Raw genomic sequence first — 18,941 nt, forward strand, 5'->3', positions numbered from 1 at the left:
TAACTTGGAATATTCAAGCATCTTAAAAGGTCAGAGATGTTGTGTAGTGTATAACAAAAAGTCAGTACTTAAACACATTTTGGGAGTAACTTGTACTGAAATTTCTTAAGTTACTCATAAGAGACGTCCTTTCATTTACTTGGTTTTTTCGAGAGACAGGAAGGTGGAGTGTTTTCGCTGGGCGTTATGCCACTTATATATGCGCATATTTCATCTCAGATATTCCTGGGTTCTCCGCCCTTCTGCGGAAAGAGCTGTAGCCCTCAGAAACGGGCGGCACCTTAGGTTTCTGGATGCGTGACAACAACAACAGCTACATGGTCACTACCTCAGTCCATACAAAGACGACTCATGCGTGGCGATTGGTTGAGGTGGATCCCACAAGGCAGAGGCATACTCTAATTTCGAGCCAACTATATGACGTGTACGCCAGCTTTTTTACATATAGAAAAACGATGAGAAAAACACAAGACTCGACTCTCAAGACCCCTTTATACAGTACACCAGCTCTCTTGTACTATTTATAATTTGTTGATTTTTGCCTGCTATGGGGCCACTTTGAGGTTACGTCTGATATATCCGACCGTTCTGGTTGGCATCACTTGGTTTCATGTAAGATCATCCGAGAGATACACGCCAAAGCACTTGTATGACTCAACCTTGTGCTGCGGAGTGTGCTGCAACATGCTGCTGAGTTTAGCGGAAGGAATGAATGCGGTTAGAATTGCGACGAAGGAAGGACATAGACACATCTTACAGGTAACATATCACGAATCAGTTAGCGATAGGTCACGTTGTAATGCAAGATGATCATGGTTAGAAGAAAGTCTGCGGTAAATAACTCAGTCATCGGCGGACAGACGCACTGTGGAAGTAAGATACAGGTGTCGACAAACACTTGTCCATATTGTCCACACGTCGAGGCGAACAATCGTGTGCTCTACGAATGCCACACGGCGAGGATCTTTTGGTGTCTTGTTCGCAGTCACAGAAATGTCGTTTGCCCTGTGTCATTCGACTGTCGCCGTCCGTCTCACCGCCTTAGTGTTCTCGTGACTCCTTATGGCGCCGACATATTGTGGACAGCGCGTTGTAAGGCGGTGGCACAACGTCGGAATTGCGCCCCATTGTTCTTGTTGCTGCGACGCTTGCGCGTGAATGTGACCAACTTCCTGCAGCGGGAAGTACTCGTGCTCGGACGTGATCGTTTCGACAGGCTATGGGGAGCACACCCCTCAGTTTGTGCACAGGACGGCCACGTATCCATCGATGAGTCCCGCCTTGATTGTACATAGTGTACGCCGTATAATTATATATCTTTGTACTTTCACACTTTGACATGGTATAGCCTACAGACTATATAACTGATGAAATTTAGGTGTATATAGTGTGCATAGTTATATAGTAGTTATATAGTTGCATAGTGTGCATATAGTGCCTGTGTTTTGCGTGTCGTATATAGTCCTTTAGTGTAGCCATCAAATTAGTGTGTGTTGAGGACAGCTTGTGTACTACGTTCATAATAAATTTTCCCTTAACAAATAGAGGAAACACTGGTCGAAGAAATGGGCCTGTAGTTACTCGCACCATGGCTGCTTCCAGATTTAATGACTGGAACGATTTTCTCTACTTTTCAATCGCTACGCAACTTAGGCTATTGGAGTGTCTGAGTTCCCCCAGAGAATTGGGGATAGAAGGAGCGGCCGAATCATGACCGAGCCAGGAGCAATGGTTTTTCCAGAACCCCGAACAGCCGAGTAGCAGACAACATTTCTCTGGACCAATCAGCGAGCATGACCCCTGTAGCGTAGCTCCCACGAGGTCCCAGGCAGATCACAGGCTGGTACTGCTCTCCACCGGCGTTGCGCACGGTCGCTTTTTGCGACGTACTTTAAATTCAATTTCTGCGATAATTATGATTCTATGGGGGTGAATTAATTCTTATGGTGCATCTTACTGGCCTGCTTAGCAATTTTATACAAAGAAAACAGGGTGTTAAAAATGACTTGTGTGCTACTTTAAAGGAGATAACGACGTCCTTCGCGGGAGATATAATTTTCCAAAACTTTCTGGCGTTGTTAACTAGAAGTGAGGGTAGGTCGTGGGTAAAGTACTTATCTTCAGCCTTCTTTACTGCATATTTATATCAAGCAGCATTTGATTGATAGGTATTCCCGGAGCACGGAGTAAAGGGCTGCTTAAACTACAAACAGCGTAGCTCGTTGCGCGTCGCTATCGGGCGCTTACGGCATGCTACACTGGCATTCATGTGCTGTTTCTACTTCGTCTTCGTCTGCCGCTCGAGTATAAACACTCAGACAGCAGCCGTCGCCAGTCAACCTCGTTGCACGCGATTGCTCGTGGACGTTACGGGTTCGAATCCCGGTGCCGGCTGCGCTGTCTCAGGTTTTTCCTGGGTTTTCCTCAGACGCTTTCGACATATGTCGGCATAGTTCCCTTAGAAGTCGGCCCAGGACGTCAATCGTGACGTTGCCCACTTCTGTGAGGCCGAGAACTGCGAGCCCTATAAACAGCCCTTAAGGCTTGTTTCACACGAACGTTTTTTCTCGTCAGTGTTTTTAACGGAGGCAAAACGGACCCATTGGAACCTACGGGGCTCGATTGCCCTTAGCTTCTGTTTTTGAACCAAACGGACGACAAAAACGGACGTGTGAAAAAGCCCTAAGAAGGATAGGAGATGAAAGCGGAACTCTCCACTGGTTGCATGCGCGGGAGAGCGACCACAAAATATCATTTTGGGAGAAGAAGGAGAAGAAGACAAAAAAGAAGTTACTGGCGCTATGCGACAGATGGCGGTGGGGTATGGTGTCCTTCAGTGCCGTGTATTAAAAGTGAGTCTGGCCATCAATTGTACCTGCATATACCTGAGGCTCCAACCACTTTTTGAGGTCGGTCGAAATACAGTTCCCTATTATCACAGGCCATCCAGTACTTATACCTCACCCTTATTTACTGGGTGCCAGCATTTTGGAGTAACTCGATTGATTTGGATAGAAAATGGATCACTGGTGACAGACCAAACTCCCGGATTTTCCGCCCACTTTGATAAAAGTGGCCGCAAAATCAGTCATCTGCATGGAGAGAGGCATGTTGGGAAGGCTCAGAATTGCAGAAATGGTTGCTGGCAGAAGTGATTGGCCAGGAGAGATTCTTCGGAGCCCTTTCACCACCACCACTACCGTAGCAGACGGCTGCCGGTATGAGCTTTGGTATGAACTGCTGAAAATGCACAAAATAAAATTCAATTATCTAAAGCAAAATCTTTCCAATCGGGGGCGTCTTTCTTGCTATTTTCTTGGGATAGCGGTCTTAACTAGGCGTAGCGACGAAACGTCTCATTTTCGCGTAAATAATGATGACGGATCGGAAGTTGAAGCTCTTTTGCAAATGCGTACATGAGGATATACAGGGTGTTTCACCTAAAGTGATAAAAACATCGAACTGGCAACGTACTAGCCGGAGGATTTTGGAACTTTCGCCAATTACCTTCTAGAAACTTTTGCCGCCATTTAGGAAGGCTTTGGACAATTTTTAATTGAGGGAAATTTATTTTTTTCAATTGAACTTTGAAAATTGCAAAGCGAACCTCACTTTCTTTTACAGAAATATGAAGTCCTCCACGGATAACCACAGACGCAACAAAAACTATCCACAATATCGCAACAGAAATAGTCGAAAGAAATTTGTGAAAATTACGCTTTAGCCCCGCCTGCTTGATTTTCGCAAAGAAGCGCGCGCGACATGTGCTTCTAGAGGAGGAAGTGTCCCCGCCTCTTGTTTTAGTTTTCTTTCCTCCGCTTTGACCTTTGATGCTGGTGACTACCGTCTTATCACAAAGAAGCCAAAATAACCGTCTTATCACAAGGTAGGCAAAACAAATGAAGGCGGGGACACTTCCTCCTCTAGACGCACATGTCGCGCGCGCTTCTTTGCGAAAATCAAGAAGGCGGGGCTAAAGCGTAATTTTCACTAATTTTTTCCGACTATTTCTGTTGCGATACTGTGCATAGATTTTGTTGGGTTTGTGGTTATCCGTGGAGGACTTCATATTTCTGTAAAAAAAAAGTGAGGTTCGCTGGGCAATTTTCAAAGTTCAATTGAAAAAATAAATTTCCCGCAATTGAAAATTGTCCAAAGCCTTCCTCAATGGTGCCAAAACTTTCCAGAAAGTAACTGCCGAAAGTCCCACAATCCTCCGGCGAGTACGCCGGCTGTTAGAATTTTTTATCACGTTATGCGAAACACCCTGTATACTCACAGCATGAAATTAAAGTGGTCTGTGAATTTTTTTTGTCACAAAATCTCCACTTCGCTGTTTCAAGCAGTACCCTCCATCTTGGAGAAATTTTGGCGTCATGGTGGCCCCCATGGAAAACGGCAACCAATGAAAGGCGCTCAAGTTTGATTGACAGGTCGAGCCTTTTTTTAGGCTCCTCCTAATGGCCAGTCTCCCTTTTAATCCACGGCACTGGTGTCTTTGGTTTCCTGCTTACACATGGTGCACTATTGCTGAAGCATGCTTTATGATCTTATTCCTTCCTTCTATCTTTTACAGCGGCAGCTGTTATGAGCAGATCTACTGGTATTTCCATGGTTCGCGTGCAAAACGGCTGACAAGGAAGTACCAGATTGGTTACGTCGCGATTGCGCAGAGTTTCGCAACGCAGAAGATTCTGCAAGATCGTTGAAGGTCGGGATAGAAAATAAAAGCGTCTCGTGGCAGGCACAACCGATGATTGCGGAGTTATCGCACAGGAAGTCCCAACTGAGAATTACATCGTAAGAACAAGTAGGAAGAACTAGGAACTCGGCGTATTCATTTGTAAGTCGGGCTGTGCATGCTGGTAAAATAGCTTCGCTGGCGGCACTGATCATTAAGTGGCCGGTGAAAGGAGTAGTCACTTTGTGTAACTCCTTGCACAAATCAAGGAATACAGCAGAGCGAGCAGCACCAGCGTCGAGCAAAGCGAGCGTCGAAATCAATAGGCATTCACCGGACAATGCTACGACTTGACAGCATTGTGGTGTGAATGCGGAGGCGTTTCAGTCTCTGACAACATCGCACCATTGCAACGATCACAAAGTGGTAGTCGTCACACTGAAATAAACGTTTTGTGTACAAACTTTAATTCTTCCTAACTAAACCACGCACAGCTGACGCTGGAATTCCTGTTACAGGCGTCGTAACCGTCCTTGAATTTTTATCTTCTACCTTGTTTAACGAATGCAAACTGAGTTAGAAGTGTGAGTAGTGCTTTTCCCCACATCAGATATTACACGTGTCAATTAGAGGGCGGGAAAACGTTCAACACTAGTGTACGAGAAACGAAACCACTCCGTTGATCAGACGAAGGGGAAGCCGTTTTTCGCACACGAATGAGGCGTTTTTTGGAGCGGCAGAACGCCGAGTTTTTCTCAGCGACAAGCGACGCTGTAGAGAAACGCCGAAAGCTAACCGCATGCAGCGTTTCCGCAACGGCAGGTGGACGTTTCCGTACTCTCTGAAGGAAAGACGCTCCACATGACTCGATAAACACTTTTATTACGAGTGAGGTAGTCTCAAAAACAGGTGCTTTTGAGTGAGAACGTATTATTACTATGGCGACACATACAGTGCGCACGCACGGGGCCACTTATTCTGAATGCCGTTCCCGCTCTTCACAAAGAGAAGCGTGCAATTGATCGATGAAGATGTTCTGGAATGCTGCGTTCGTTTCGTCTATTTACGCGAAACGAAAAATGTCAACTGGAATATTGCGTTCGTTTCGTGTATTTACACGATTGGCCTTGATTGGCCACTTGTGCTCGCCCGTTCCATCGCTTGCCGTCGAGATCAGCTCATCTCGGACTTCCAAGGACGGCGACGCGTCTATAAGCGGTAACCGCATTCGATGATTTCTCGACGGGAAACCGGCCAACTTTCTCACCGACGGAGAAACGGCGGGACGAACCGCATGCACAGATTTCCAGTGTGACGGACTGTGGCGGCCTAGCGAGCGTTTCGTTAGCATGTGTTAAATTGTGACTTAAAATTAATTGATAAATATTTTGCTACACAGTGAAAAATTGTAGTGGCACACAGAAGAAGTTATCGCGGTCAAAACATATTCGCGAAGCAAGCGCTACAAAAGCGCCCTCAGACAGCAGCCGTAGCCGGTCGAGTACTGTAGCTGTTGTCCAACCAACGAGAGACGATTTGGTAACATGTTCTTTTGCGTGAAGGCGAGAACGTCAGTTTTCTGTTACCCTATAAAAGTCTACCCGTGCCGCCATGCCGTACTCGCGAATTACTCAATGCAGGTTGCACATTGTGCGGTCTTCATATAAAGCTCATAAGGACATTTAATCTTGGTAAATTTCGAAGTGGTTGAGCGCCGCAGCACGAAGTTATAACTCAAAACGTGCAATTCCCGTAGTCAAAACAATCAAGATGGCGGCGTTGAGAAGAGCAGTTGACATGCTGCTCCCCAGACGGCGACGTGTCGCATATCCTGCCAGGCGGATGGATGGTACGATGGCACGTTTTGCGCTATAACTTTGCGTTACGGTGCTCAATCGCTTCGATATTTACCATGATGGAATGTCCTTATGAGTTTTATACGTAGGCAACACATCGTACCACCTGCATGTAAAAATGTAAAAATGTAAAAATCATGCGTGCAAAATATTTCGGCTGAAAAACGTTTTATAACAGCGCAATTCAATTTATAAAATTGCTACCGTGACGGGAGGCTCGCGCGCTCGAGCCACAAGCCACTCCCTATGAACTGTGACGTCAAACGTTAAAAGCGCTCTCATTGGCTACGAAAAAAATCGTCTGCTTCGGATATCGCGCGCTCGTTGTCGACAGCTACATGCGCTATGTTCTGTTGTTTTGGAACATAAAACAGGGGTGCAAACGTACTATAGAATATTACGTTCATACGCGCCATGCGGTCGTGTGTCTTATATTCATTATATATTTGTCGAACTAACGAAAAGTGCCTGCGGCTCACATGATGCTGCGGGCATGGTGGCGGTTCGCGCCGTTCGCGGAGAGATGCAACACGACGCTGCTCTATAGTATTCGTTCCCGGAAAACAAGACAAACAAAGTGAATTCTTTCTGCGTGCAACTTCAACTAGGACAAGAGTAGCAACTTTCACACGCGCTGCACCTGCACGTCCCCAATCCCTTTTGGAGGAGTGCTGACCTCAATCCACCCGATTTTCCGATTTTGTTGCTTCCTTGTCCTGGTAGTGCAACCCAGACGTACAGGCGATAGGTGTTGCAGACAGCGCTCAGTTGAAAAATTCTGTTTTATTTGTGTGGAGAAAGTCCCGTATCCAAGTGTGCCTTCGACTTGGTGAGCAGCGATGCCGTGCGGCATTCGGGGCTGCGTGAATCAGAAAACGAAATGGACGTCTGGCTGTCGTACGCATAAGGTTCCGGCGAATGAGCCAGCAAGAAGCAGGTGGCTTTCTCTAATTCACCGTCAGGATATTGATCCAAACACTGACCTGCGAATATGCAGTCTGCACTTCAATCAGACCGACTACGAATCACCGCCAAGTATTGCGGAATCCGTCGGTGCCGACTTTCGGATCTACCTCAAGCGTGGGGTTACTCCCTCGCAAAACTTACCTGGCGCCAGCGCGCAAAGCAAACGGCAAAGGATGAACGCCCACGCTGCAACTGAAACTTCTGCAAACAGCACTACAAGCACGGTAAGAGTTTTACTAATACGGTCTCAGGGTGTGTTCTCTGAAGTAAGTTCATTATTTTGTAGATTGAAACACTACATGATCATGACAGCATGTGCACTGACACCGGTTCGACTGTTTCTGGTTCTATAGTAATGGTAAGTTTTGCATTCGGATATCAGATACAGTGTAAATAACACTCTGTAACCAATTTTACAGGTCGCCCCCGTTGTGTTACACAATACGCACACTGATACTTCCGTAACTGAGGCTGAGTGTTCAGAAAATGTACGTCCCATATTAGTGGCAGTTTCAGAGGCACCATCTGTAACGTTTTTATTTCAGGTTGAATCTCTCTCAGTGGGTACAGAGTGCAATGAGAATGACAGTGGCATAATGGTAATATGAGCTGCTGTGGAGATTGTATCTCATTACGGCCGAAGTCTCATTACGGCCGATGTCTCAATACGGCCGAAAGTCTCAATACGGCCAATAATCCTTTAATCCCCAAGTGTCTCATTACGGCCAAAGTCTCAATACGGCCGAAGATGTCTCATAACGGCCAAATGTGAAAATGTGTATTGTAACCTGCATAATGTCACAGCCAGGTATGGATATATATTCAGCAGGGTATAAGGCATGCATTGTGCCCTTAGGGCCCTTATCATATTTATATACACATATTGCGAGACAAACGGTATGTTATCATACCACAGCACAATGCAACATATTGTGTAATGTGTACTCCCACAAGGTAGTGTTGAAGTTGCTGTGAAGCAGGCTACTATGTGGAGTTAGCTACTTGTAGAGAGCTAGATGAATATTGGCTTTGTTGTGACGCTTTTGGAGCCATCCTACAGTCACTGGCCAAGACGGAACACCTATCTCAGTCGATGTCAGTTTATTTCCATTCGCCTTACAATTGTACAATTCTTGCTTCTGGAATGAGTAAACCTGCAAGAAGCGAAGAGCAACCATGAATAGGCTAGAATATTTAAAAAAATAAAAAAAAACACAAGCATTTGTCTCTACATGGCTGGTTTTAATGTGCACGAGCTGCACATGTGTTGATACGTGTCTGTTATTTCATACAAGGTTAACATAAATCTTCATCTAGACAAAAGAATGACAAGCCTTAAAAATGTGACTTCCAGGTAAACACAGAGCATGACCATGATATGAATATAGGTTCAGTAGTTCATTCCTTTAATGGAAGCATGTGAATATCAAATAGTGATACATTACAATTCATGAAATGATGCATGCATAACTTTCCATTTCTGGTTTCTTTTGTATAAAGGTAGTGCACTAATTAACATTTGTGCACTACTACAAAATTTCTCACTTCACAACAGAACTTTATGATGATCTTAACAGCTCACCTCTTCGGCCAGGACTCCCTGGGCAGCAACATCCTATTAGCCATGTTGTTGTTTTTCTTTTTCGGAATCCTCCGTGCAGCCACATACCATGCCTGGAATGGAAAACCAGCTATAAATAACAATGTATTTGAATGACTTCCTCTTGAAGTATTTATTCTAATCAGATATGCTTTTGTGCCTAGTATGGTGCGCGAAGGCACATAAGTACAACATTTGCAGACGTTCGACGTAAGCAGTTCAAGGAGATCAATTCAAGTACGCCGACTTGCGCTTTTATTTTTGAAGAAATACGACGACAAATTTTAACAAATTAAATATGGTTCACAATGATACGAGTAAATGCTGCTGTACGGTGATGCATTGTCGGTATCTTATCGTCTTCGAATAAATTTGTTGTTCCTAAACGCGCAACCAACTAGAAACCCCTAGTAAAAAAAACAGCCTGGATCCACTGTGGAACCAGCCTGGCAAGGCCATCCCAGGCTGGGGCTAGGCTGGCCAAGGCTGTTTCCATGCTGGGTCTAGTGCTGTTTGAATTTCCATTCTGAGACCATCCAACTTCCACTCTGGAACCAGGATGGTTCCCTGCTGGAGCCGAGCTGGAAATGGGATATTCCAGCGACTACGCTGGAATGTGCGAGTTTGTTCACTGTGAACACTGTGAAGATAATGTTGGATTATATACGGGGGGAAAAAGCCGAAATTAATTTCACAAATGTGTGCAAATAATTTATGCCCAAGTATAATCAAATAAATAAAATAAAAAATAAAATAATAAAATAAATACCCAAAGGTGTGCAATGTTATGCACAGAACTCCACGTACATGAGTAGATTGCAAAAAAAATTATTGTTGATTAGCTTCACGCTGCGAAACGTGAGCTTTCCCGGTTTGTCAAACCGAAACTTTAGCCATAATGCTCTCATCGTAAAATGCGACCAACCGCCATCGGCATTAACTCAGAAACTGCTTTGAACTGGGAAACGTCGGTTGTTGTGTTGGCGTCACAGCCTGGTAATTTAGGTGTTTCCTCCTGCATTTCACCTTCGCCGACCATATAAAAGTGTGAACGTCTTTGCATTTGTGTAGTCGTGTGCTCTGTTATGCATTTTGTTCCTGAATCCGTGCACGAGCTCTATTACGACAAAGGGTAAGCTGCGTGTGTAGTACCGTTGATCCCAAAGTCCTAAGTCTGAACCAAGAGGTGCAGTAGTGACCCGATACTTATCTATAGTTATCTGAACTGCCTTCATGATGTGTCATTGTCCCGCTTGCACGCGACGGACTTTGTCGGACAGTTAAATGAAAACGAGCGACTGAGAAGTGACCTTTGTGATTTCGCACATATGCCAAACTTTGCATCAAACTGTCACATTATCGTCTCATAGTGTTGCCACTGTTGCTGCATGTACACTATTTGTAGTATGTCTATTATCATACCTGTTATGGGGTGTTAGTTATCGTTGTTAAAATAAATATTTGAATTTATTGCTGATTGTCACTTTATTCATTTGTTATAGTGTGTTTCGTGTTTCTGCTTTGCGCAGCAATTTACCTTGTATAAGTTGCTTCTACTTGAGCGGAACCTCCTGCTTTGGAACATAAGTTCCAGCAGAAGGTACAGGCTGAAGTGGAAGCACTCCTACATCGGGACCCGATAATCCGGCTGGAGACACGCTGCATATCCAGCCTTGTTCCAGTCTGCGTCCACTGTGGAACTAGTTCTAGACCAGTCTTTCTCCGGCTGGATGCAGCCTGTTTCTAGCCTGGTACAAGCCCGTTTACAGGCTAGATCCAGTCAAATTCCAGGCCGGAACCAACCTGTTTCCAGGCTGGAACCAGTCCAATAATCCAGCTGGAATTGTCTCTGCATTTCCAGCTGGAATTTTTACTAGGGACAACGCAAACCTACGAACAGATACCGAGTTACATCTATTACAGGCACTTCGGCTGTTTTGATTCATTTAAATTACTCGTATGAGAATCCAACTATGTGTGGACAGCACACTACTAATCCAGACAACCTACGAAAGCATTACTCACCAGAATTCCTGCTGGACTTGGTCAACACTGCGCGATATACGTTGGGGCTGTGGCGATTCATTCGACTCGATTTTTACCGGAACAACAGGCGCTGCTCGAAAGACAACGACGGAAAATAGAGAGCCGCTATAAAGTCCGCTAATTTGCACATTACAGCACTACAAATCGATATATGAACACGTCGTAAACAGCAACCACTCGCTCACACACTCACACAAGCACACAAGAAACGAGGTACCCAACGTTGCTAGACACCATCCGAACTCCAAAGTGAGAGTAGCAAAACAACAAGATATCAAAACACGAAAGGAAGAGTATTTATCCCCCTCCCTTCTATAGCACGTAAAACGTGATTTGCGCTGAGATGAACATATATGTTCATGACGCGAGTAATTTTCACTTTTCACTGATCCAAAGGAGGTCACGTGGGATTGCTTGGCGTTTGCGAAATTAACAGCAATGAAAATGGCGAAACGAAACTTGTGAATCGTGCATTTGCTCTTCATGGTAGGTGCCAGAAAATCGAATCAATGTTATGGCACACTGGACTACAGGTATGTTGGCATCTTTTTCATTCCTGCATATCATTTCACATTACATTATACGTGAATACATGGTGTCATGTCATGGGTGTCGTGTCTCACGATGCTGGGGAAGTAGTTGCATGGGGAAGTGTGCATGGTTGTAGACTTTTAATTTAGGATCGCGTAATCGAAATATCGGCACCTTTCGCATTGTGGCTTGCATGTGACCAGTCAAGTGCTGTTCCCTTACTAGCGCTTCCTGCAAACGACAAAACGAAACATGTGGGAATGTATATCTTTGATTACTCATATATAACAAGAAAATGTATCGTTTTCAGGTTGCTGCCACTACTCCATGTGCCCGCAATTGTCTTGCGTGTATGATTACACTAACGACGTCGCCCACCACGGCGGAAGTGTTTTGCGTACACGCGTTTCAGCATGAAGCCTGCAGGTAACATCTGATGCTTACCGTTCGGGTATTCTGAATTTACATATTGTAGCTTAGAGGAATTCCGAATGCCCAGAGTGACACACACTTATAACATTGTGACATCAGTGCAGTGGCATAAGCCCTAATGTAGTGCCCCACGAAAATGAACGAGGGGCAGTGGTTTATCCAGAAACCCAAGCACGAGAGGGGTGTTAGAAAAAATTGTGGGGGGAGGTCATCATTATAGTTACGTCATTACAGCTTAACCTATCATTACAGACGTATCTGAAGCTGAAATCACAAGGGCACCCCCTGTAGGGGGTGCACAGGCAAAAAAGTTAGGGGGTGTAGGGGGGTCTGGGTAAAGCACTGACGAGGGCGACTCCTCCACCCCATGTCAAGCCTCATAAAACACCTCCTGAAATACTTTCCTGGCAATGCAGCTCATCATTATGACATAATTGTCATTGTTGTCCATAATTCTTGAATATGTTTTGAATATATGGAAAAAAAAGTCTGCTTGACAGCATATGTCTCATGGTCATCATCAAACAAAAGCATATGTCATTTTGTAATGTGCCTTATGTACTTTTTTTTAAATTTCAGGTGGACGTAAATTGTAAAAGGCAGCTAGTGGGGGAGAAGATCATGGTCATAGGTCATATGGCTCCTGGAGCTCCCAGTGGGCTCCCTTGTGGAGTACTTTTCAGAACACACACACAGTTCGCTCACAGAACCAACGAGTAGGATGTTGCTTGAATACTGAGAGAAAATGGCGTAACACATACAAATATCGTGTGACACATATGACAATAAAAACATTTTTCACGAGGGATGCATGAAACACTGTCGCAATATTGTGTGCATGAACCATTGTGTGTGACACAAGCCGTGGGGGCACACCGCCTCGGACACATTTTGGGAAGCATAAAACACAGTATATACAGAGCTACTATGGTGGATGCTTCTTTTTTCTTTTTGGCCGTTATGAGACATCTTCGGCCGTAATGAGACTACCTTCGGCCGTATTGAGACTTTGGCCGTAACGAGACACTTGGGGATTAAAGGATTTTCGGCCGTAATGAGACTTTCGGCCGTAATGAGACTTCGGCCGTAATGAGACTCGGGCCGTAATGAGATGTTACCGCTGTGGATACCAATTCGTTAGCATAATATTATTACGTTATTGTGTACAGAATGAAACACAGGATCGCAGCTTGCCCCACACACAAGCTGCTGCCATTTCAGAGGTAAGCTAACCTAATTTTATTTCAATTGCATTCCATGCAGAGTGCATAGATTACTACCACATTATACGTGGAACTTGCTTGCGTAGAACGCATGTTACAATTCAATATGAACACTACTGTGCTTATTTTATGGTCCATAAAATCAGTATATATTGTGTTACCTAGAATTAATGTTCGGTGCTGTAACCAAATTTAAATGTTTTGCCAGCCTATGTTTTCTAAATAAACAGGCAGCCAGAAGGTTAGGAACTGTAAAAAAGAGAGAGAGAGAGAGAGAGAACTTTGAATATGTGCCCTATTATGACGTTTACTTGTGGTGTGTCACCGCAGACTTAATCCGACAAGGAGCTTGTTACCAACCACTACACGCTTACCCATCTGCAAGTGTAGGGAAAAAAGGGAGAGGAAGTAGGGGGGAAGTCCCCATCCTCCCACTGCTTCATCTCTACAAAACACTCCCAGCAAAACAATATGATGCATATGGGATCATTATGTCAGAAAGAATAATGCCAGATCTTCAACAAGCATTTCCTAAAAGAGGAACACACATTGGAAGTTAACAAAAAGCAGCTCGCAGAGCCATTACTTGTAATAAGAGCAAACCATGCATTTCAGAGTTATGAGTATCACGCATCTTACATCTGTTCTTTATCACATCACCATCACCAGTATCACGCATCACGTAACGCTGTTGGGACACAAACGTCGGAGCCTCTGAAGAAAACCGTTGGAGTGCAGACTAGCAAAAAAAGGCAACAAGCAAAGGGTATGCTATGGAATGTGCACAGTGTGGAATGTGGAATAGTAAGTCAATTATGTATCTTTTCATTTAGGCAGCCAAGCAAACCTCAATGCAAAACCCATGAGAAGCATTGGTGTCCAAGTAGACTTGGCCGCTAAGTCATCCAACACGCAACGCCGTGCAAGGTCACTGTCCCCAGTTCGTTCTTCAACACCAGTGCTTGACCACACTGTGCCTGCTATGGGCCTTGCATCTGGAGATGACACAATAACAACAGTATGCCCAGATGACAGCCTATACATGCCAACTCTTGACAGTACAATGAGGTAGGTGCCATATAGTTGGTGTTCTGAAACATGCGTCACCTTGTCTCTGTATATTAGGAGCACAGATGATGAAATCTCCCCGCACAAAGACAACAAATATATTGTCTTTGAGAGTCAACTGAGGGAGCTGTTCCAGACCTGCAAAGTGTGCCTGCAGCGTTGCAATCCCACATTTACTTGTAAGGGAACTCTCCTACGCGTTGAATGCAGCTGCAATGACGGCCACAATTATGTATGGGAAAGCCAGCCCTACATTGCCAATAAGCCAGCAGGAAACTTGCTTTTGTCTGCTGCCATTCTCTTCAGTGGATCAAGCCCAGTTTCGACGCTGAGAATGCTGGAATTAATGAATATGAAGGTAAGTAGGAAGAGATCTTAGGAAATGTGAGCCTCATGCAATCTCTAAGATACTTATTTGTGGTGTGGAAGTGTAAATGTTTGGAGGTCTAAACATAAAGGTGTTAGACTCAACAACATTTGTATGTATTACTGCAGGTGTTCTGTAGACACACATATTTTAATTACCAGAGGGGCTACCTGCTGCCAGCAATTGAACAAGTAAGTTGCAATCCTGTAAAAAAACCTAAAGATATTGTGCTTCTAAAACTTGCCCACAATGAATATCTATATATTTTTTTTTCATTTTCTATTAATGGAGCTTACACAACTTGGCTATATGGGTGTACACACCAAAACCGTCTAACTCCCTTTAGGTCTGGACAAATCATCAGGCACAATTGATGACAGAAATTCAGGGAAAGGAGTCATCTCTCGCTGGAGATGGACGCTGTGACTCGCCTGGTCACAACTCTAAGTACCTGACTTACAGCTTCTATCATGAAGGTTTGAGGAAAATTGTTCACACTGTTCAGGTGCAGGTAAGGCATGCTCCCACCTACCATAGCACAGAAAGTCATAACCATGGCATAATTAATGGATGGTTGAAACTGAGTGGATTGCAAGTTACTATGAACTATTGTTCCTTCAGGCAAATGAAGTGGCATCAAGTAGTCACATGGAACTTGAAGCAGTACGCCGGGGACTCGAAGAGCTGGCAGATCTAAACGTTCTGTTGAAGAGCTTCACGACAGACCGCCACCCTGGAGTACGGAAGTACATGCGTACAACACATCCAGATGTTAAACATCAGTTTGACGTGTGGCACGTGTCTAAAGGTATCCACTTGAGGAAGAAAAAGCTAGTGCTTGTTTCTTTATGTAAGCGTTCAAAGAACAGAGTGATAACATCGTGATGTATAAACGAAACATGCAATGGAAGAAATGAAGCACATGTGCACTTTGTCCCATGTGTACTTCTTTGTTGGAACAGGTATCCGAAAAAAGATGGTGGCAGCCAGTAAGGAGAAAAACTGTGAAGCTCTGGAACTGTGGGTGAAGCCAGTGATAAACCATCTCTACCACTGCGTCACCCATAGTGAAGGGGATCCTGAACAAGTTATCTCCATGTGGCGTAGTTTCAACAATCACGTTTCAAATGTCCATCATGGTCATGATGGACCGTACTCACGGTGCCTTCACACACCCCTCAGTGATCAAAAGCGCCCTTGGCTTCTGCCAGGTAATGATGGCAGAGAAAAAAAAAAAAAGAATATAATGAGAAATAAGATAGTCATGGTTTCTTATTTTGCAGACTCTCGTCCAAAGGCAAAACTGACCGCCATCACTGAGGCAAAGTATTTGCTAAAAGACATCCAGCACCTTTCGCCTGATGTACAAACATCCGGTTTAGAAGCCTTTCATAGCCTTCTGATTCGTTTTGCTCCCAAGTCTGTGGGCTATAGTGCACGAACAATGCGGAACAGGTGCACATGCTTTTTAGTAATTCTTATGAGTATGCTAAAAGGATGTTTAGGGTTGATGTAAAAGTAAAAATCTGTGGAATTGGTTGTTTCAGAGTCTACTTGGCCATTCTCCACTTTAACGAGAACGCGTCGAGACAACATGCCATGACTGAGGAAGGGGAGCCCCGATACAGAGTGAAGGTATCAAAAATTTACAAGCAGGAGCATGTTGCACTGCCCATCAAAGAAGAACCAACGTTTCGTAAGTATTGTGGTACTATTACGAAAGAACAGGTGTACCAAACAAATTGCTCTGCGGTTTCAGGTTACTTTGACGAGCTTGTAGACAAATGTGTACAGCTGTGCAACACGTGGGACACATTCAATGGTGCTTTTGAGGCATACTCATGTAATGATCCACCATTCCTGACAGAGACTAACCCTGCACCCCCAAAAACAGAACTGATTTCAGCACGGCAACATCGACTGGGACCTTGCAGCTGCCTTCAGTGTACTCTCAAGGTACAAATGTTGAGCAACCATACTATTTGTGATAAAATAGAAATAAATGTGCAATACATGCCATATAAATATAGCCGTGCATTGTGAGAAACAAACCATGTTGTGCATGTACATGTGCATGTGTTCTTATGTACAACGGTATCAAGTACACATGTCAATAATGCTACATAGAAAAGTATGAGTACTGTAAGATCTGATGGATGTACCATTACTCATTTTACAGGCCTAAAACCAGTGTAGCTGCCTGAGGGTGATGGGAAGTTGTTCCGTATCGCCATCACCACACATGACGGGAGCACCCGCCTGTCTTCTTCCGGAAGTGGTCCCCATATCCATGATGCAAAATTGCGATATGCTATGTGGCGCCATATTCTGAAAAACAACAAAGTGCACTGTCAGCTGTGAAATGCCCACAATTGCATACTTACTTTACGTTGCTAGTGAACATGTCAAAGAATGGACAGAAAATAGGAACAGTGATTTTATCTGTTACTGTAAGTGATGTTCCTAATTGATTGCTTTGATTAGTGCCTCATCACAGCTATTCATGACATAACTTGAGTGAGACCCACATGCACATAAATATAACTGTAGAGGTGGTAATATAGATGGGCAGAAATCCAGAGAACCGGTAAGGAAGCGTGAAGGGAATCGCCTCAGAACAAGAGCTGCTGATATTTCGAACAGAGACTGTTCTTCTTCTGGGCACCGTCCTCATCATTGGCATGATATTTAAATGGGTTAGGTATGACGTGCTAAAGGTTCATGTGAATTGTGGGTCAACAGGCTGGGGGGAAGCAAGGGTCCATTCGGGCTTTTAGAGCCGAAGTGAACGGCTGCTTTGTTAGACTGTGAAGGGAATTATGTGAATGAAGTCATCTTTGCTTCAGATCGGTTACAGCAATGCAAAGTTCACAAACAACGGGACTACCAGTGTATTGCATAGAGCAGTCGCCGCATTCAATGCAGTATATGACATTGAACCTTGTGCATGTGAATGCGTGGTTAACAGAGTGGGTGTAAGTGCTCACAGTGCTTCTGATGGAGTTGTGTTGAACGTGCTTGCAGGTGTTGCAACGCGGGAGGTTACAGGGCCGTGTTCCATTGTACTGTATGTTCGTTTTGCTGATTTTCGTAATGACCAAGGAGTCTGCTATTTTTTGCGTGTCAGTATGTTACCTGTACTGGATGAGTGAATATACTCCTAAGTCTGTCATTGCTTTGGAGGAGAGACTCGTGTTTCCATAGACAGGCTTTAATGTTTGGAAGTGCGCTGGAATATCTTGTGATCAAGCTTATTTGGCTTGTGTCAGGATCCTTCGGTATTCCAGAGGTGAAAAGTTTTTCCTACTTTATTTGTGTGATTAGCGTTTGAATATTTTATGAGACTTTGAGTGAAATCCACATGAACGTAGATACATAATGTAATAAGCTGCTCTGACTTCGTTTCTTTAATTAGCGTTTGAAGTGTTTGTGAAGCTTGAGTTAGGTCCACATGATAGTGGTATCTCTTTTTCGAGAAGTTCTTAGCAATGTGGCACATTCTATGGTGTGCGTTCTTTCATATGCATTGCAATATGAGCAACCAAAAGCAGTTTCATGATGTTTTTTTTTTTATGTTGACATGACACAATAGGAGATGAAGCAGTTAGACAGAGAGCAAATATTGGACGGTGTGGGTCTGGATCCCAGTGCTGCTTATGTATTTCTCCACATGGCCATTATTGAATTGAAGTATGTTGACGTGCTTCAAAGCAAAAAATAGTTATTTGATATGGAACACTGAACCCGAAAGTCGCTGGAGAGGCGTGTTAGCTTAGCTCAATTGGTAGAGCCCTGGACCGGTAATCCAGAAGATGTGGGTTCGATCCCTACAGCTGGCTAACCTTTTCAGTGACTTTCATCCTTCATCCTTCACCTTGCTCTTGGTATGTTTTATAATGGTTTGCTACTTGTAGCAACAACTTGACAGTCGAGGTTTCTCGAACTGATTGTGATAATATTCCGGTGAAATATTATTGTTTGACAGTTTTACGTGATGACTGTGTGCTACTGCAAATGCTAAAAACCATTTCACGGTCAAAGTCACTAAAACTAATTCTGTAATATGGTGATAAATGCAAAGGTTGCACACAATTTCATGAATAAATATAGATATGAATGCCTTTCTGTCTTTTTAGGGAAACTATGACATCTGATTTCGGTGCGCGTTTGT

The 18,941-nt window shown here is 44.1% G+C and overlaps 2 protein-coding genes and 1 long non-coding RNA gene across 3 annotated transcripts in view; 1 reads left to right on the forward strand and 2 right to left on the reverse strand.

Moving 5' to 3' along the window:
* Positions 1 to 18,941, reverse strand: part of LOC135388527 (suppressor of lurcher protein 1-like) — a 175,945-nt gene that overhangs the window by 111,374 nt on the left and 45,630 nt on the right. The gene's annotated exons all lie outside the window — the stretch shown is intronic.
* On the reverse strand, positions 8,586 to 11,341 carry LOC135388528 (uncharacterized). Its single transcript, XR_010421449.1, has 3 exons — positions 11,129 to 11,341; positions 9,086 to 9,177; positions 8,586 to 8,657 (listed from the first exon to the last, which is right to left on the reverse strand). It is a non-coding gene; the product is annotated as an uncharacterized LOC135388528 (long non-coding RNA).
* Positions 12,754 to 18,891, forward strand: LOC135388526 (uncharacterized). Its single transcript, XM_064618124.1, has 13 exons — positions 12,754 to 12,828; positions 13,282 to 13,335; positions 14,005 to 14,101; positions 14,169 to 14,403; positions 14,461 to 14,761; positions 14,899 to 14,961; positions 15,117 to 15,281; positions 15,392 to 15,578; positions 15,733 to 15,981; positions 16,054 to 16,225; positions 16,318 to 16,466; positions 16,530 to 16,726; positions 16,950 to 18,891. The coding sequence occupies exons 4-13, from the start codon at positions 14,198 to 14,200 to the stop codon at positions 16,953 to 16,955; spliced, it is 1,695 nt and encodes a 564-aa protein (XP_064474194.1). The 5' UTR covers positions 12,754 to 12,828; positions 13,282 to 13,335; positions 14,005 to 14,101; positions 14,169 to 14,197; the 3' UTR covers positions 16,956 to 18,891.

This window comes from Ornithodoros turicata, chromosome 3 (assembly GCF_037126465.1).
Source record: "Ornithodoros turicata isolate Travis chromosome 3, ASM3712646v1, whole genome shotgun sequence".
NCBI classification, from domain to species: domain Eukaryota; kingdom Metazoa; phylum Arthropoda; class Arachnida; order Ixodida; family Argasidae; genus Ornithodoros; species Ornithodoros turicata.

Bases quoted from the DNA above. Each gene is read 5' to 3' on its own strand.
- LOC135388526 (XM_064618124.1), top strand. From the start codon at position 14,198: ATGAGAAGCATTGGTGTCCAAGTAGACTTGGCCGCTAAGTCATCCAAC. The intron at 15,982-16,053 runs GTAATGATGGCA...CTTATTTTGCAG, and splicing joins GCGCCCTTGGCTTCTGCCAG to ACTCTCGTCCAAAGGCAAAA. The intron at 16,467-16,529 runs GTAAGTATTGTG...CTGCGGTTTCAG, and splicing joins CAAAGAAGAACCAACGTTTC to GTTACTTTGACGAGCTTGTA.